Source organism: Eubalaena glacialis, chromosome 12, assembly GCF_028564815.1.
Source record: "Eubalaena glacialis isolate mEubGla1 chromosome 12, mEubGla1.1.hap2.+ XY, whole genome shotgun sequence".
NCBI classification, from domain to species: Eukaryota; Metazoa; Chordata; class Mammalia; order Artiodactyla; family Balaenidae; genus Eubalaena; species Eubalaena glacialis.
In genome coordinates, this window is record NC_083727.1 from 72740275 (window position 1) to 72757544 (window position 17270).

Below are 17270 nucleotides of genomic sequence, written 5' to 3' on the forward strand. Positions count from 1 at the left end.
TCAACCAAGAAGTCCCATGATGTCTTGCTTTTTTCATAGCATTTTTCAGTGCTGAATCTTATTGTTTGAGTTCAGACACAGAGAGTGAACCTAAGAGGCCCTGAGTTTCTAGACTCTGTTTCCTTTGATTTCTTCTTAAAAAAACAGCCCATTCTATCTTGAGCTCATCTTTTTCTCATAATATCTTGTCAAAAGTAGCCAGTAGTGGCTAGCACCTAAAAACTGCCTGTTCTCTCCTACCATTTCCTTAGTACCCCAGACTCAGTAGCCATGTGGTCTGCCTTATAAACTGTTATAGGTGACAGTTTAGCAAATGTTTTGTCACTATAAAATATGGGTTGTCACCTCTGCAGCCTCTACTATCAGTTTCCTTGCCACCCAAAACCCAACCACTAAGCCACTGACTCATATTTTAGGTTCTTGTCGCCATAGCACTTACATTCTAAAGGCCAGAACTAGTGAATGGCCCCATCTAGATTGAAGGCGTTGAGGAAATGTAGTTTAGTTGGTTCACAGCAAGAACAGGGAACAGTTTTGATGAGCAGCTAGCCAGGTTCTGCTACCATTAAGAAGGAAAGAACTATTATATTTTCTGATGATTCCAGCTACTTCTATTATTTCTAACAATTATCAAGAAGCCAATCTATCTTATATGAAAATGGTAGCCTCTTAAACTTTCCTTTAATCTTATTTTATAAATTACAAAATTAAGTGACCTAATTGACCATGATTTAGTAATTTGAAAATGACAATATCCATATTTTGGGAGCTCCCGTAATATGCTGATATTTAACCACATTTATAACATTTCCTTAAGGGACAGTTTCCATATTTTGAAAATCTAATGGTCTGAAATGTGACATTGCATTTAAGTGTTTTAAACCACAGAGATGATTTTATTTCAGAATCCTAGTGATTTTTCTTGTTTTACTTAAAAATTTTCCTATACTGTGATGAAATTATGCATTTTAATATTTATATTTTATGCCTCATTGACGTAAATTATGGTTACTTATTTGGTTTCTTCTAGAAACGTGTAAAATGTTTTTCCTGCTTCAAATGCATGTTGACTTTATGAGATACTATAGATAAAAGATATATTACAAAAAGGCCACTTAGAAATTCATTTTTTAATTTTTCTTAGACAAAAGCAATCTCAGTATTGTTTGGTTTGGCTTTCCTTTGAAGTAGGTCTCAGAGTCAACCATGAAGTCCTGTATATTATACTGCATTACAATTATCACCTGAAATTTAAAACAATTATGTGATGCTATGTGAGTATACTCTGTTAACCAGAATTATAAATAATATATTTAACATTAATGACCTAATTTGAATAGTTACAAATATTATATTTAATACTTTCATATATTCATCATGTAAATGTATTTTATATGTATCATGTGTATGCGTATATTAATAAAACTGATATTTGAGGAGTTACGTAGGGTTCATTCTCTGTGTCCTGTTTTGTTTTATAGCTATAAGAAACTGGCTGAGAATAAAGAATCTGAATTTGTTAGACCTTTACCCCTTAATAAGAACCCAAATGTTATGTCTCAAGAACCACGAACTGTGAACCAATTTCTGGACAGAAATGAAGAGAATGTAGTTTTAGAAAAGGCAACAAATGAAGGTACAGAAACTAACCATCCAAGAGTAAATACTGTAGAAGAACAAATAGATAAAATGTACCTTGATATTTTGAAGAAAAAAATGTCTGTTGGTCCTTCATTATTACCTCAGGATGACAAAATAAATAAGGTAAGTTTTTATAATTCAAATTGATTTGCCATATTGATAAATGAAGTTATATAAATACTACTGATAAGTATGTACTTCTTAAGCTAGTGGGATTGGTTACATACTAACCTCCACATAGACCCTGGAGCAGTCTATAACAACACGCTGTAGTCCCCAAATTTAAAAATAGCACCGTAGCATTAGCTTTCTTTTCGAAGCCATTCTTTATATTTTTCATTTTTTTAGTAAACGTAGTCCAGAGTTTGAGTAACATAAGAAAATAAAGTGTATTCATCATTCTAGTGCTTTTCAATCTTTCTAGTAGTCTGTGTTCTGCAAAAGTAGGTAAATTGGCATTTCCTATAAATGCTATTAGCAGCTCTTAAGAAACTTATATTTCATTGTTCCTTTTTTCTCTGTTCTTGATTTATTCTGATTATATAGGCTCCATGACCATAGTATTCCATTTTTATTTTATAGTTCTGAGTTATGTGTTTACCATGAACTATCTCCTTGTATCAGTAGAATAAGGCAGGGTACTAATAAATTTTTACCTTGAGAAATCTGGAGAAAAAAGAAGCTAAGACTTTTGTCATTTCAAAACATGTTCTTCCCTGCTCTCCTCCTTGTTGATTCTAGTAATTACATGTCTTGCTTTCTGGCAAGCTTATTATTTTTTTTTTTAATCAGTCATCAATTTTATACACATCAATGTAGACATGTCAATCCCAATCGCCCAATTCAGCACACCACCATCCCCACCCCACTGCGATTTTCCCCCCTTGGTGTCCATACGTTTGTTCTCTACATCTGTGTCTCAACTTCTGCCCTGCAAACTGGTTCATCTGTACCATTTTTCTCGGTTCCACGTACATGCATTAATATACGATATTTGTTTTTCTCTTTCTGACTTACTTCACTCTGTATAACAGTCTCTAGATCCATCCACGTCTCAACAAATGACTCAATTTCGTTCCTTTTTATGGCTGAGTAATATTCCATTGTATATATGTACCACGTCTTCTTTATCCATTCGTCTGTCGATGGGCATTTAGGTTGCTTCCATGACCTGGCTATTGTAAATAGTGCTGCAATGAACATTGGGGTGCATGTGTCTTTTTGAATTACGGTTTTCTCTGGGTATATGCCCAGTAGTGGGATTGGCAAGCTTATTTTGTTTTATTATTTTGCTTTGTCTTACTCCTGACTTTGAAGATGTGCTTCCAAATGCTAAAATTCTGATGAATTAGAGAACTTTAATATAATGATTTGCCTTCTATGAACTATGTTCTTTAGTAATCAGTATGGTTTTGCTATCTATTAAATCTTATTTGCAACTGTAGTCGAAGTTTAAGTACTAAAGAGCTTGTACTTGTACGCAGACTTTTAGATCTCAACTCAGTTCTGGAGAAGAAGGGGCTGGAATTGGTAAACAGCTACCATACAAGAAGGCCAGAAGTGCACCTCCTTTATTTAAAAGAAAACCCCAGAGTGGATTATATGCATCAGTTAGGAGCTCAGGGTATGGCAAACCCAGTTCACCCTTCAAGACATTTTCTAATCTTGAAAAGAAAACTTCAAAGGACATTATGAAGAGCAAAAGCTTGAGATCCATTCCTACCTCAAATCAGGCTAGGAAAAAAGGTAATCATATACTCTTTTCATGATAGAATTCTGTACATATAGTGTATTATTTTATTTTCTTTGTTCTCTACTTTCCCTGTTTCCTTCCTCCTTCCATGAACTTTCCTTATTCATAAAAAAAATTACTCATAAGGTACTGCATTCCATCTTTGAAAGATTCAATTCAGTTGAGTTCAGGAGGTTTTTCGTCATAAGTTCTAGGTTTTCCTGAACGCGACCCAGAAAGTATGGGAAGTGAATATAAAATAGGAGAGTCAAACCCCTCCTCATCTGGTTGGCTTTGTAACATCCAAAATGTTTGCCAGAGTAGAGCTATGAATTCAGAATGCAAATGGCAACGTACAAATGAGGGTCAACCATCTGGGTATTAGTTCAGTATAGACTTGGAGAGTAAGGATGTTTTATAGATCAAAGAATGCATACTTTTATACATCACAGTGTCTCTGTTAGTTATTTCCTAATGTAGTCGCTTATCGCTATATTGGCAGAAGGAAAGGGTAATTTTCCTCTTAGAAGCCCATGCAGCTAGTAAAAGAAATAGAAATGCTCAAGTCAAACCAACATTTCTGTTGCCTTAAGACTCCAGTGGGGAAGGGAGAGCAGTAGAGCCAGAAGCATTTTGTCCTTTTCTTTGTGATTAAATCGAATAGGTTACCAATTCCATCATTGTTATCTGGTGATAGTTGTCGGAGGAGAACTAACCTCACTGGAAAATTCACTTCTAGCTTAAAGTAGGGAAGTGCCTTTCCCTACTACTGTCAATTCCAGGACCACTTTGACTATATTTAAAATTCTTTCAGCATTAAAGACTCTCTTCTTCTGTCTGTATTGGTGTGTATTCGCTGCAGCGATCTGTGTGTGTAAGATGGAAAGGCTAGGGCTGATCTGTATGAGAGTGCAGGAGTACAGCAGTGGGGGATGGCTATTCTGGAGAGACAGGAATATGATTGTTGGCTTAATGCAAGCTTCCTTTCCTCCTGTTCTTAACCTACGGACCTCTGACCCCTTTTCCTAAGAAGTCTCTTGTGTTCTCTTATTTTCTCGTTTCTGTGGGCCGTCTGCTTGTGATGTTGTCATCTACTCATTGTTATTAATAATTAACTGCCCATTGGATCTAGTGCTTAATGTTAAGGAAAAACACTTGGAACATTTCCCAAATTTTAGAATCATCAAGAGGAGTGTGAAAATTTTTCATTAATGTTTTAGGAGTATTCATTCTGTACTTTCAGGATCAAGAAAATGAAATTTTGTTTTTAATATTATCTACTCTATTACATGTATTTTAGATAAACTAACCACCAACATTTTTGAAGTTTACTTTATCCAGATCCATTCATATAACAAATATTTTTTGAGCACCGACCTTGGTCCAGGCAATATTAGAGGCCCTTGAGATACATTGGTAAACAAAGTAGGCAAAGATATGTCCCTTCCCTCATTTTGTGGAACTTTCATCTGATGAGGAGAGATAGACTTTTAGCAATATGCATAATAAATCAGTAAATGGTGTTATATGCTAAGGAAAACTAAAAGTAAAGCAAGAACATCAGTTGGGGAGGTCACAGTTTTCAGTAAGATAGAGTAGGCCTCATTGAGAGAGAGCCATTTGAACAAAGACTTGGAGGAGGTAAAGGAATTGGCCGTGTGGATAGCTGGGGGAAGCATATTCCAGAAAAATGAAATGACTAAATAGTGCAAAAGTCCTGAAGTAAGGAGGGATGCCTGGCATGTTCAGGGAACAGCATGGAAGCCCATACGGCGTGGGCAGCGTGGGCAGCGTGGGCAGAGAGGGTAGGAGGAGATGAGATGGGAGAGTCATGGGAGAGTCACATGTAGGCTTTTCTAGGGCATTTTAAAGACTTAGGCTTTCACTCTTAGTGTGAAAACGTGAGCCACTGAAAAGTTTTGAGCATGGGAGTGATTCATCTAATTATCTTTTAGACAGATTTCTTTGGCTGATACCTTATAGACCGTATACATACAAACATATACACACACTGTAGGGGACACAGGAAGAAGCTCAGAGCCCAGTTAGAAGGTGATGTTAGGAATGCAGACTAGAAGTGATGGGGTTGGAACCAGTGTGGCAGCAGTGGTGGTGATGAGAAGGGTATATTTAGAAGACAGAACCAAAAGTCTAAAAGATCGGTTTGGGGTTGTGAGGAGTCAAGAATGATGGCAACTGGGAGAATGAAGTTACTCTCTCGCTGGGATGGGGAAGGCTGAGGGGGAGTAGATCTGGGGGTGGAGAGAAGACCAGGAGTTCAGTTGTCGAGGTGATAGTTTTGAGATGTTTGTTCTACACACAAGTAGAGAAAACAAGGAGGCAGTTAGGTAGAAAAGTCTAGAGTTAAGAGGGTGGTGTGGACTGTAGGTTTCAGACGTTAAAGATGAATATTTTTGAAGCCATGTTTGTTTGGTTTTTTTTAATTGAAGTATAGTTGATTTACAATATTGTGTTAGTTTCAGGTGTACAGCATAGTGAAATTTTTTTTTTGCAGATTATATTCCATTATAGGTGATTACAGGATATTGGGTATAATTCTTGTTGCTTATCAATTTTATGTGTAGTAGTTTGTATCTGTTAATCCCACACTCCTAGTTTGTCCCTCCCACCCCTCTCTCCCCTTGGTAACCACAAGTTTGTCTTCTATGTCTATGAGTCTTTCTGTTTTGTATATACATTCATTTGTATTATTTTCTAGGTTCCACATAGAAGTTATATATAGTATTTGTCTTTCTCTGTCTGACTTAACTTCACTAAGCATAATCTCTGAAACTGATGAAGATTATCAAGAGAGCATATCTAGAGAAAAAAGAACCAGGGCCTGAACCCTGGGCATGCTAACCTTAAGAGGTCAGGAGGAAGAGCAGTAACCTGCAAAGAAGACAGAGTAAGGCTGGAGGAAACCTGAGTATGTGGGATCCTGAAAGCCAAGTGCAGGCAGTGTATAAAGGAGAATTGATTTGCTCTGTCAGTTGCTGCTGAGGGATAAAGAAAGATGGGGACTGACAGCTGGCCTTTGGGTTTAGCAAAAAGGAAGCTATCAGTATTGGACAAGCAGTTTCCGTGGATATGTGGCTGTGAAAGGCAAATTGAGTGGGAATAGGAGGAGTGGAGTTGGATACTTTGAGTTCTAGACCACCCTGGAGGAAAGGGTGTAAAAGGTAGGAAAAAAAAAATGGGGCAGTAGCTGGCATGGAAGTGGAGTTAGGAGAGGCCTTTTATTTTGCTTTGTTTTGTTTTAATGGGAGAAATAATAGTTATGAATGAATAATAGTATGTTTATGCATTTTGGAAAGATGCAGTGGGCAGGAAGAAATGCATGATGGAGGGGAGAATTGCTAGAGCAATGTCCTTGAGTAGAGGAGCTGGCTTGGGATCCAGTGCACATGGGAAGGGTTGGCTTCAGAGAGGACCGTGGACAGTTCGCCTGTGGGCAAGCAGATAGGAAGGGGGAAGATGTGGGTACAGACTGGTGGGTGGGTAGAAGTGGTGAGAGGTTGCTTCCATTTTCTCTGAGAAGTAAAGTACAATGTGATTAGGTGGCAGTGAAGTTGGGGCAGGGGTGTTGGAGGAGGGAAGATGTGAAAAGGCAATCCTGGAGGGTTAGACTTCAGCAGGAAGCGTCGACGTGCAGTTAGTGACCATGAGTGTAAGTTGAGACCAGACAGAGTGTGTGTGTGTGTGTATTTGTATATGTGTGCACAGCCACATTCTACTGCACAGTTACAGGTGTTGGGTAGTTGTATAGTTGGGTTTATCAAGAGGCGTGGCTTTTGCCAAATGAGTACAGTGAACTGAGAGAGGAGCAAGAAGGGAGAGACCAACGTATGTGGAATGTAGGTTGAGTCATGAAGGAAGAAAAGACATCGGGGGGGTGATACAGCATGACACAGGCAGGACCACAAAGTGAGTCCCAGGGGGGCCCAAGGATTGTGGGAATCCAGGTGGGAGGAAGGATTGATGGAGAGTAAATACGTTACTGGTGATAGAAAAAGATCTAGAGCGCCAGTGGGAGAGAGCAGCTGGGGCGGAGAGGCACGTATATACAGGGGTTGAAAGGATCTCCTGTGCGTGTATGGAAATTACTGAGAGTGAAGATAAGTAATGTCATGGGGTGGGAAGGAAACGAGGGGGTTGGTATAGAGGTTGATAGATGAAAGTGATATTTTTATGGATATTTTTCCCTTTTTCACAATTTCATAGTGCTTGTGACTACCGAAATAAAAAAGAAACACATCAGTAAAATTCATATTAAAGTACAATGGTAAACTATGACTGTCTGTTTTTATACTGAGCTACTTTTTCTCATTAGACTATCCATTAAGTATGATTTTTTAATCTCTGTCTTTTTATTGGAAAATTGCCCAGAGTAACTTTAGTTTCATTTCCAAAGAACTGGAATTCCTTTGGGGTGGTGGTTACTTGTCACAGGTTGGGTCTCCAAGAAGCAGACCCTGAGGCAGAGTTGAGTGTCCAGAAAGTCTAGAGACTGTGCTTGGGATCCACATTGGGTATGATGAAGAAGAAGCCCAATGACTGGGGCTTACGCAATTAGAAGACTTTTTTTTTCACGTAACCAAGAAACCAGGGCTCGTCAGTTCATAGCTGGTGCAACTGTGCAAGGACCCTTCTTTCCTGCTGCAAAATCCTTAGTCAGTGACTTTTGTCTTCCTTGTCACAAGATGGCTACACAACCTCCAGGCCTGTCAGGAGGAGAGGTGAAAGGTAAAAGGTCCCTGCCTGTTAACTCAGCAGCTTCTTAATCAGAAAAGTGGTCACTTTCTTGGAAGTGCCATGTAGGAAACTTTTGCTTTCATCTTATTGGCCAGAACTTTGATCCTGTGTTTCCTTCCCACCCCTCTCCCCAGTTGCATGGAGTCCAGGGGGATGGGTGTTTTTAACTGGCACACTGCTGCCCAGGGCAAAATTAGGTTTCTGTTAATAGGGAGGAAAAGGAGATTGGCAGCTAGTGGTGTCTGCATGTGGTGGTTTTCCTTTTTATTCTAAATTAATTTTCTTGGGCTATTGCCTCTTATATTTTTATCTTTAGACTAATACGTTTACTGTCACAAAAGGAATAGTTGCTCATTATTTAAATTAAAAAAACACAGAGAAGTAAAAAGAAAGCAATAATTAGCCAGAAACAACTGAGGTCACACTGGGTGAGCCTCTTTTCATGCTTGTATGTATGTCCTTGTCCAGATAGAAGGAAGCGGGGATGGGAGCCGGAAGGAAGGAGACAGGCAGGACAAACAGACAAAGCATTTTATAAGAACAGATCACACTTCATAAGTTCTTTTTAAATAAAGTATTAGATTTAGTTTTACTTAAATCTGTAAGACGAGAAAGAAACTTCATCCTAAGAAATATTACATCTCAAAAGATCCCTTTAAGAAAATAGACTGTGAAAACCTCTGAAAGGTTGCCAAAACCATGTTGTTGTTTTTACCTACATTTTATACATTATCGGTTTTCCCTTCTATGAAATATGAGGTAGTAAAACCCCCAGTCACATGCCTGCTACCCATTTTTGTTGGGTTTATTTTTACTTGTTCAGGATATATTTATTTTATTCTCTCCAGCGACTGTAATTCTCCTCAGCTTTTGAATGAGGGTCTTGGTTCTGGCTATGAAAGGGCCAGAATGCTTTTCACCAGTCCCTTATCCATCGCTTCTCCATTCTGGAATTATTTTGATTGGTGTCTTATTTGACTGAATTTTCTTAATCCATTGTTTTTTCAAGAAGGGTTCATGGGTTCCAAATTCTGCAGTGTTCTTTCACGTTTGAATTTTATATCCAAGCAAATTTTCTTTCAGGTATAAAGGGAAAAGATACTGTCCATGTACTATTATTGAAAATAATTACTTAGAGAAACCAAAATTAAGAACCTAGGAAGGGAGAATTGTGGTATAAAAGCACTGGCTGACTGCAGCTTGAGCAAGAACCACCTGCCACTCTTGGCCACCACATCCTAGGGAGAATCACAATGCCGGCAGAATCACACCCCATTCGTTGGCCATGTTGATGCACCTCCAGTGACTTGGAAGGATTAATGCCTGCTTTTACAGTGATTCAGACAGTTCCTTTATGAACACTTTAAGAAATTTCTCTAGAAAAACCTTCCACATCAAACAATCCATTAAGAAATTTCTCTAGAAAAACCTTCCACATCAAACAATCCAGTTAAATATGATTACTACTCTATAAGGAAAATCCTGCGTGCCCGGAAAAGATTAGAAGGAAATCTCGGGCTGAGGTACTATTGGGGACGTGTTTCTTCTTTTGACTTTGCTGTATTTTCCAAATCTTTTAATGACCATGTATTTCACTTTAATGAAAAAGTAAACCCTGCATTTGAAAAGTTAGCATCTTGAAGAAATTATATTAAAAATACAGATTTCGAATGCTTCATTTACATCTAAGGCAATCAAATAAATATTTACTCTGTGTGCAGTTCAGAATCTGTAATAATTGAATATGGGCCTCAAGATCTCTTCTAGGTATTTCCCTTAAGTGTTTATTTTTATTATTAACTGAATAACTTACTGGCCTTAGAATTGTTTCCACTGTTTGAGGATTTATGAGGTACCTTTTAAAAGCTGAAAATCTGACCAGAATATATATACATTAATCACATTTTTTCTAATTTAATAAACAGGGTATTATAGCAGTATTATTTTGTTTTTTAATCAAATTTAAACTACTTGTTATAAAGTTTCCATGTAATCTATATTATTCCAGTGATACTATATCTTGGTATACATTACTTATAAAAAAAGTGCTCTGAAAGCACACTTAATCTGAAGTAAAATGCTTCATAAAGTTATCAGCTGCTCTTTGATTCATGGTTTAGATATTTTTGTTACTGCTGTGAACATTTGACAGAATAATTATTGAAAAATAATAAAACCTGAAATTATCCCAGCCTACATTCTCCTCACGTTTATTTAGCTCCAGTTGCCATTTGACGTGAATCTTGTGTCCTTGCCTTCTGTGTCAAATTGAGCAGAATGTTGATGATGGGCAGGAGTTGGGCGTGCAGTGAAACAGCTGCGTGGCAGGCATCAGCCTGCTTTGTGATCCTCATTTGTCTTAGTGTTCTCATTGTATTAGTACTTACTGTTACATAATTGCTGAATACACACTCAACTTAGTTTGTATTTGTGGTGCTTTTATCCATTGTTTACAATCTTCAGAAATCTTCTCTGGAACAAGACTCATCAGGCCTGCAGCTTTGGGTAAACCGGCACCCCAAACTGAAAGTTGCCTGGCGACTCCTAAGAAGTCTGAAGGTACCACAGAAGCTGATTCCTGTGCTCAGGTTCAGAATGTAGGTATTGAATTTCAAAATAATATTCATAATGTTTTTATGTTCTGTAATAATATATTGAAACTAAATTATAAATAATGAAATATATGTAATTTCTTTTATGTTGACTGATATTCTTGTCACACAAGAATTTATTGATCTTCTTGTACAGTAGAACATTGTTAACCGTGTCATTTTTATTCTTTGTGGGGTTTTTTTTCCCCTAACCACCTGTGCTCAAATCTAATATTATAACTCTACATAATGAAGTAATGCTTTTCCTTTAAAGGATTCTTCAGGATACCATGGTGGGAACAAGGAGACAGAATTGATTATGCTTAAAAGAGTTCAGGAAGCAGAGGAAAAATGGAGGGGTGCCCAAGCCCTAATTGAGCAAATTAAAGTCACATTCTCAGAAAAGGAGAGAGAGCTGGAAAATAAGATGGAGGAACTAAAGAGACAACAGGAAAAGGAACTCTTCAGACTAAATCAAGACAATTATATTCTACAAGCCAAGGTACTAGACACATTGTCCTTTTTCTCCTTTTATTTAATTAAAAAAGAACTGGTACTCCCTGCTAAATGCATGGTCATTTGCTTGTCCCTGGGGCTGCTTCACTTGATATATTTGCTGTATAAAACATGAACATGGTTCCTGAGAGTGCCTCCTTACAGAAGAGCCTACATGGAACCCCCGGGGGGGGGGGAAATTGAAATTGAAATTGGCTCATTTTGATAGTTTTCTTGTTACCAGTCCTTTTTGAAAACAAATCCCTTGGTTCACTGTGACCTTCATGGAAGACAGAGTTTCAGAAAGAAAGCTATGGAAGGTCTAGATTCAGAAAGCGACACTGTGTAGCATTTCTGAGTTACTTCCATCATCAGAACTATCAGCACAAAGCACACTGAAGTGGTTTAACTGTAGTTGGTGTTACGATAATTCCACTGTGGTTATAAGGCAGTCTTAGGTTTATGTACCTCGAATTTTCTGTTATTCTTCCTCACTTCCCACTGTATCATTTCCTTCTCCAAATAAAACAATACCTGCATGTTCTCAAAGTTAAGTGGCTTTGAAGAATCAAACAAAAAACAAAGGTGGTTGCATTTTGGAGAAACAGCTGATCCTGTCACTGAAGAAAAATTGAAGCAAATCCAAAAAGAAATAGAAGAACAAGAGACGCTTCTTCAAGGATATCAACAGGTATGGCTCTTCAGCACATAGTGAGTTTGTCTTGAGATTCTTTGATTATAAAAATAAGGCATTTTGGGGCTTCCCTGGTGGCGCAGTGGTTGAGAATCTGCCTGCCAATGCAGGGGACACGGGTTCGAGCCCTGGTCTGGGAAGATCCCACATGCCGCGGAGCAACTAGGCCCGTGAGCCGCAATTACTGAGCCTGCGCGTCTGGAGCCTGTGCTCCGCAACAAGAGAGGCCGTGATAATGAGAGGCCCGCGCACCGCGATGAAGAGTGGCGCCCGCTTGCCGCAGCTAGAGAAAGCCCTCGCACAGAAACGAAGACCCAACACAGCCAAAAATAAATAAATAAATAAATAAAAATTAAAAAAAAATAAAAATAAGGCATTTAAAAATATTTCTGTGTCCATTTAACAGGTAATGGGAATTCTGGCAATGCGAGGAAGTAATAATTTGACTAGTCTGTACATTTCTCATAGGCAGAATTAAAATGGTTAAGGGCATGGGTTCTGGATTCAGAAAATCTGGTTTTAGACTTTGCTTCACTACCTGCTGTGCAACCTTAGGCAGATCATTTCACCTCTCAGCCAGTTTCCTCATCTGTGAAGTAGGAATGAGGATAATAGTACCTGTCTCATAAGGTGGTTGTGAAATTAAAATAAGACAGTGCAGATCAACCAATTCATGCCTTCCACACAGTAACCAGTTACTGCATGTTGCCTGTTACTAATTGTAATAGCCGTATTTCCTTAGAAACTGTCCTCTTTTTCTTTAATTTTCTATAATTTTTTCAGTAGATAATATTGGCTAGTTTTGATATTATATCAAAATATATAAATATATATTTATATATATAAATTTATAGAAATATAAATGTATATAAATATATGGGAAATATAAATCTGAAATCAATTGCCAATGCCCTGAGAGTGAAAAACAATTGAATTAAATGGGAGAAAATGAGTGTGTCCTATAGAAGCCATACATTTGTTCTCTGGGATGATGGAGTGTTGGTGGTGTTGACCTGACAGTCAGCCAGGACAGGTTTGGTGATCCCCAGAATGAGACTTGTCTTAGTTTCTTTCCCATCACTACTTTTTCTTAACTTCCCTCCCCTTCTTCTTCTGTCTCATTACCCTTTTCTTTTATGACAACAATAGCCTAAGCATTCAGCTTACCGATAACAAGCATTTTCATTCCAGGGACATCCAGAGAAAGCATCACCACATCAGAGATTACAGCTTTTGCTATAAATGAAGTTGTACTGATTTTGCAGGACACCCCACCATAGAGTTAGTGAGAACTGTCCAAAACCCTTTCCTGCCATTCTGAGCTTGCTGTATAGAACATGGGTTTTAAGGGGGATTTCACAGACCTATGAGTATGCCAACCACCCACTCTCACAAAGATAATACAAAATTTATGTGTCTGTGTATGTATGTATTTTTCTGAGTTTCATTAATTCTGCAGATAATCAAGCACAGACTGTGTGCCAGGCACTAGGCCAGACATGGTGAGACAGTTCATAGTTTTCATTAGATCCTCAAAGGTCCGTGGTTTTCATCAGATTCTTGATTTTAAAGAGGTTAATAAGCCAGAGCATCTAAGCACAGATGGATACTTTCTCCCCCTGATCTCACTGTTTGAGTCCCCCTTCACCTCAAGTCAGGTGCTGTACTGGGTCTAGTCTCTGCTCTGCTCCGTCCTGATCTTCCACAAACACCCAGTCTCTAACTCCCTGCTCACAGAAAGTTCCAGAAACAAACATGGATACCCACCGTGGGTACATCCAATTACCTCACGGCAGAAAGACGGGCCAAAAACAGAAAAAAAGAAGGTGCAAACAGTCCCACTGGCCTTTCCATCCCTGGTGCATGAACTCAGGATGTGGTTATTCCTGCAGTCTCTCCCCCATTTACTCCTGTGAAATGCAAGTACATCATACTGACAGGCTCTTTGGCTTTGGGAATTTTTTTGCAACTTTTTTTTCAAGTAAGCATTTTGAGCATTTTAGAAAGAATTGTTTTCAGATAACAGATTTTCTTCTGAGACAAAGAGTTTGAAAAAGATTTTACTTACTCAAAAACTGAAGAAATTTAAAAGCTTTTAAAAATGTTTAAAGGATGTATCTTTTAGCAGCAGATATACTTATGTAAGTACTACTGATTTTTAACTAAAACATAATTTTCCGTTTATAAAAAGGAAAACGAAAAATTGTATAATCAAGTGAAAGATCTCCAAGAACAAAACAAGAAAAATGAGGAGCGAATGTTCAAGGAAAACCAGAGTTTATTCAGCGAGTTAGCTGCCTTAAAGTAAGTCCTTTTACAATTCTTAAAATCAAATATACTTGGCCTGTTTCTAAGCATTTTATTGTTATATTAATAAAACATTTAGTATACTTAGAAATTTTTAAAAATTGTACACTGATTTACAGTTTTGTAACTTTTGCATATTTAATATTCAGTGGATTTTCTCTTGGTGTTAGATGACTAGTACATACTTCAGTATTTTCAGTATATTCGTATTTGAGTTTGACATCAATTTCAGGAAATTGAATATTCCTTTTAAGCCTGAGATACTTGGGTAATACATCTTAGTAATAATGCTGTTAGTAATAGTAGTAAAAAGAAAATACAGTATTATTTACTATCTTAGGTCAGGTTCCATACAAGTAGAGCCTGAGATGGGGATCCTCATGGAGGTGATTTCCCGGAGGATAACTCTCAGGAGAAGGGGAGCAAGAGAAGCGAGATGGGGGCGGGTAGCAGGGGGGAAGGTAAGTAAGAATGTGGTCTCAGCTGGAGGCTGGCTTCATTCTGCTCTCGCCAGGAGGCTCAGGAGAACAGACTGCATTACAGAGTTGGCCCCTACTTGAGGCAAGTGGGGGGCAGCCTTTTGTGCCCCCCAAGGCAGCCAGTCACTGGCTTAGGTGGGCCTCAGGAAGCGAGTGGGGGTATCCTCTGGGCCAGGGGGCAGGGGTTGCTATTTGGCAAGGGCATTTCTCCAGAGAAGGAGAACCTGCGAGTTATTACAACCAGCGCTCACCGTGGCAGGCTGACGGGGCACCAGCACCCACTTAAGAATCAATCATACTTCAGACTGTAAGGTCTTTGGGATGTTAATACATCCGTCTTTAACACACTAAGTGAAAGAGCTGAACCAACAAATGTGGGCAAGCTAGGGTACTGTCTTCTTTTGGGAAATGACTGCCAGCTATGCATCATTTCACCTAAACACCTAAAACCTCAAATAGGACCACTATCAGAAGAAATTTCTTTGGCTGTGAATGTCATGTATGTTTTATTTACGTACTTCTTCCATTTTTTTTGTAAGGTAACTTAGGGCATATGAGGCAGGGCTGCTGTTAGCTCACACTCATCTTTCATGCAAAATAGAAAAAAGCATATCTTGTAGCAGACAAAGCTGGAAAGTACACAGGTTGGCAAGTGAGGGCACTTTTGTGTAAATTAAGAGGGGGAAAGTGCCCCTTTCTCCTGGTAAGTGTGACCCCAAGCCAAGGCTGATAATCTGCACAGTTCTGAGGCATGAAGGCATTTACATCTGCTTTCTTCCCAGATGCTTTAATAAAGTATTTTAAAATTTCATTTCTGATAATGTTGCCTGGCTTTTAAAAGAGAAGATCTATTCCAGGATCCAAACCTGAAGCTCTAAATGAATTTTCACAATGGAATAAATGGTTTCTTTAGAAAGTAGGGTTAGATGATCATATGTGTACTCCTAAACTTGTATAATATCTCTGGAAAAAAACAGAAAAATTGATTCTAAGGTACCAGTAGTAGACTGTGTTTGCTTTTGTTTGTTAGTTTCCATGGGTATGATTGGCAATTTGTGTTTCTCAGAAAGGAGTCTAGAATGATGTGACAAGGAGTACAGAACACCACAGGGGAAATGCAGCAAGTCTTTCTGGGAGATTGATTTTTTTTTTCTGAGAATTGGCAGGAAATATTTTTATATTACAAACAAACCAGTACTCTTAGGGTTTCGGTTCTTTTAGATTATACATAAAAATTTCACATGAAGTGTACTTCTCTTTTAGTATTTTAGTATTGTAATCTTTAGTTTAAATAAACTTTCTCTTCAATGCCTCACATAGTTTCAACGTGCAAAGTGTTTTTAATTTTTAAGAATTGAATATTTTGTATTGAAAGGAGTACCTTTTAAAAATATATATTTTTTTTATTTTCAAAATAAATCAGAGAACAGATGCATAAAAGTCGTTTCCTGTCTCAAGTAGTTGAAGATTCAGAGCCCACCAGAAACCAGAATTTTACAGATCTGTTAGCAGAACTACGGGTGGCACAGGTAAGTTGCATAAGGATTTTAACCGTTAGCGATAGGAAAGATTGTTATAAAAATCTCTACATGTGTTAAAAAAAAAATCTGCTTTTGTAATTTATGAATAAATAAAATCTGCTTATAAATTTCATACCAGTTAAAAATTAGGAAATATCTAAGGTTAGCACTGGGACATGTGTGATCTTACTATAGAGGAGACAATGTGATGCTGGTTTTAGATGGCATCCTCTTTATAATCCAACCTCTCATCAGGCATGTATCACGTGGAGCCATGTTGGAGGCATAACCTTATTTAGGGCATGTATACCTAACTTCAAATTCCTCATTGGAAATGTACGGCTAAAATAGGAAAATAATTTGAAGATAATCATTCACCTTAAAAAGTTAGTTGGCTTTTCCTCTGTCTTCCCAAGTGGACTGTGCACTTCTAGGGGGCGGAGACTATATCTGCAAATATGTGTGTCTGATGTGCCTAACACAGAGGTGAAATGCAATAGCTACTGTATAACATTTTTCTTTATTTGTATTGAATTGTTATAAAGAATATGGCCTAGAATTTTCTAAAGCAGTATTTATCAATAGGAGAAGTTTGGGGATTTAGGGCAGATTAATTCTGTCTTAAGCAGAACAGTTCTATGCATTGCATGATTTTTATCACTCCTGTCCCCAGGAACTATGCTCATAGCACCCACCAGTCGCTGCAACACTCAGAACCACTGCCACATTTCCAGACATCTCCTGTGGGAGGGCAGTCAACTCTCCCCACTCCCTCCCATTAAGAACCATAGCACTAAACTAAAGTCCTTCCAATCTATTTGAATGATTACATAAATCAGAAAAATTCCAATTACATATCACTTTTTAATTAGAAATTTATTATATAAAGTTAGGTTATATAGCACTTTAAACATGCCTTAGTTCAATAATTGATGCTTAACAGACTTGTATATAAAATACAGCTTCAAATATGAATCCATTAGAGAACTTTCTTAAGATGCATGTATGTATAGAATGATTAGATAGGTAGACAGATAAGTAGAAAGAAGGAATAAG

At 37.9% G+C, this 17270-nt stretch overlaps 1 protein-coding gene across 2 annotated transcripts in view; it reads left to right on the forward strand.

Moving 5' to 3' along the window:
* Positions 1-17270, forward strand: part of CEP162 (centrosomal protein 162) — a 94234-nt gene that overhangs the window by 38312 nt on the left and 38652 nt on the right. For both annotated transcript variants that reach the window (XM_061206869.1, XM_061206870.1), the window contains 7 exons: positions 1482-1764; positions 3126-3387; positions 10592-10725; positions 10994-11221; positions 11765-11905; positions 14100-14212; positions 16118-16223. In XM_061206869.1, coding sequence (XP_061062852.1) covers positions 1482-1764; positions 3126-3387; positions 10592-10725; positions 10994-11221; positions 11765-11905; positions 14100-14212; positions 16118-16223 — 1267 coding nt within the window. The remainder of the gene's footprint in view (positions 1-1481; positions 1765-3125; positions 3388-10591; positions 10726-10993; positions 11222-11764; positions 11906-14099; positions 14213-16117; positions 16224-17270) is intronic.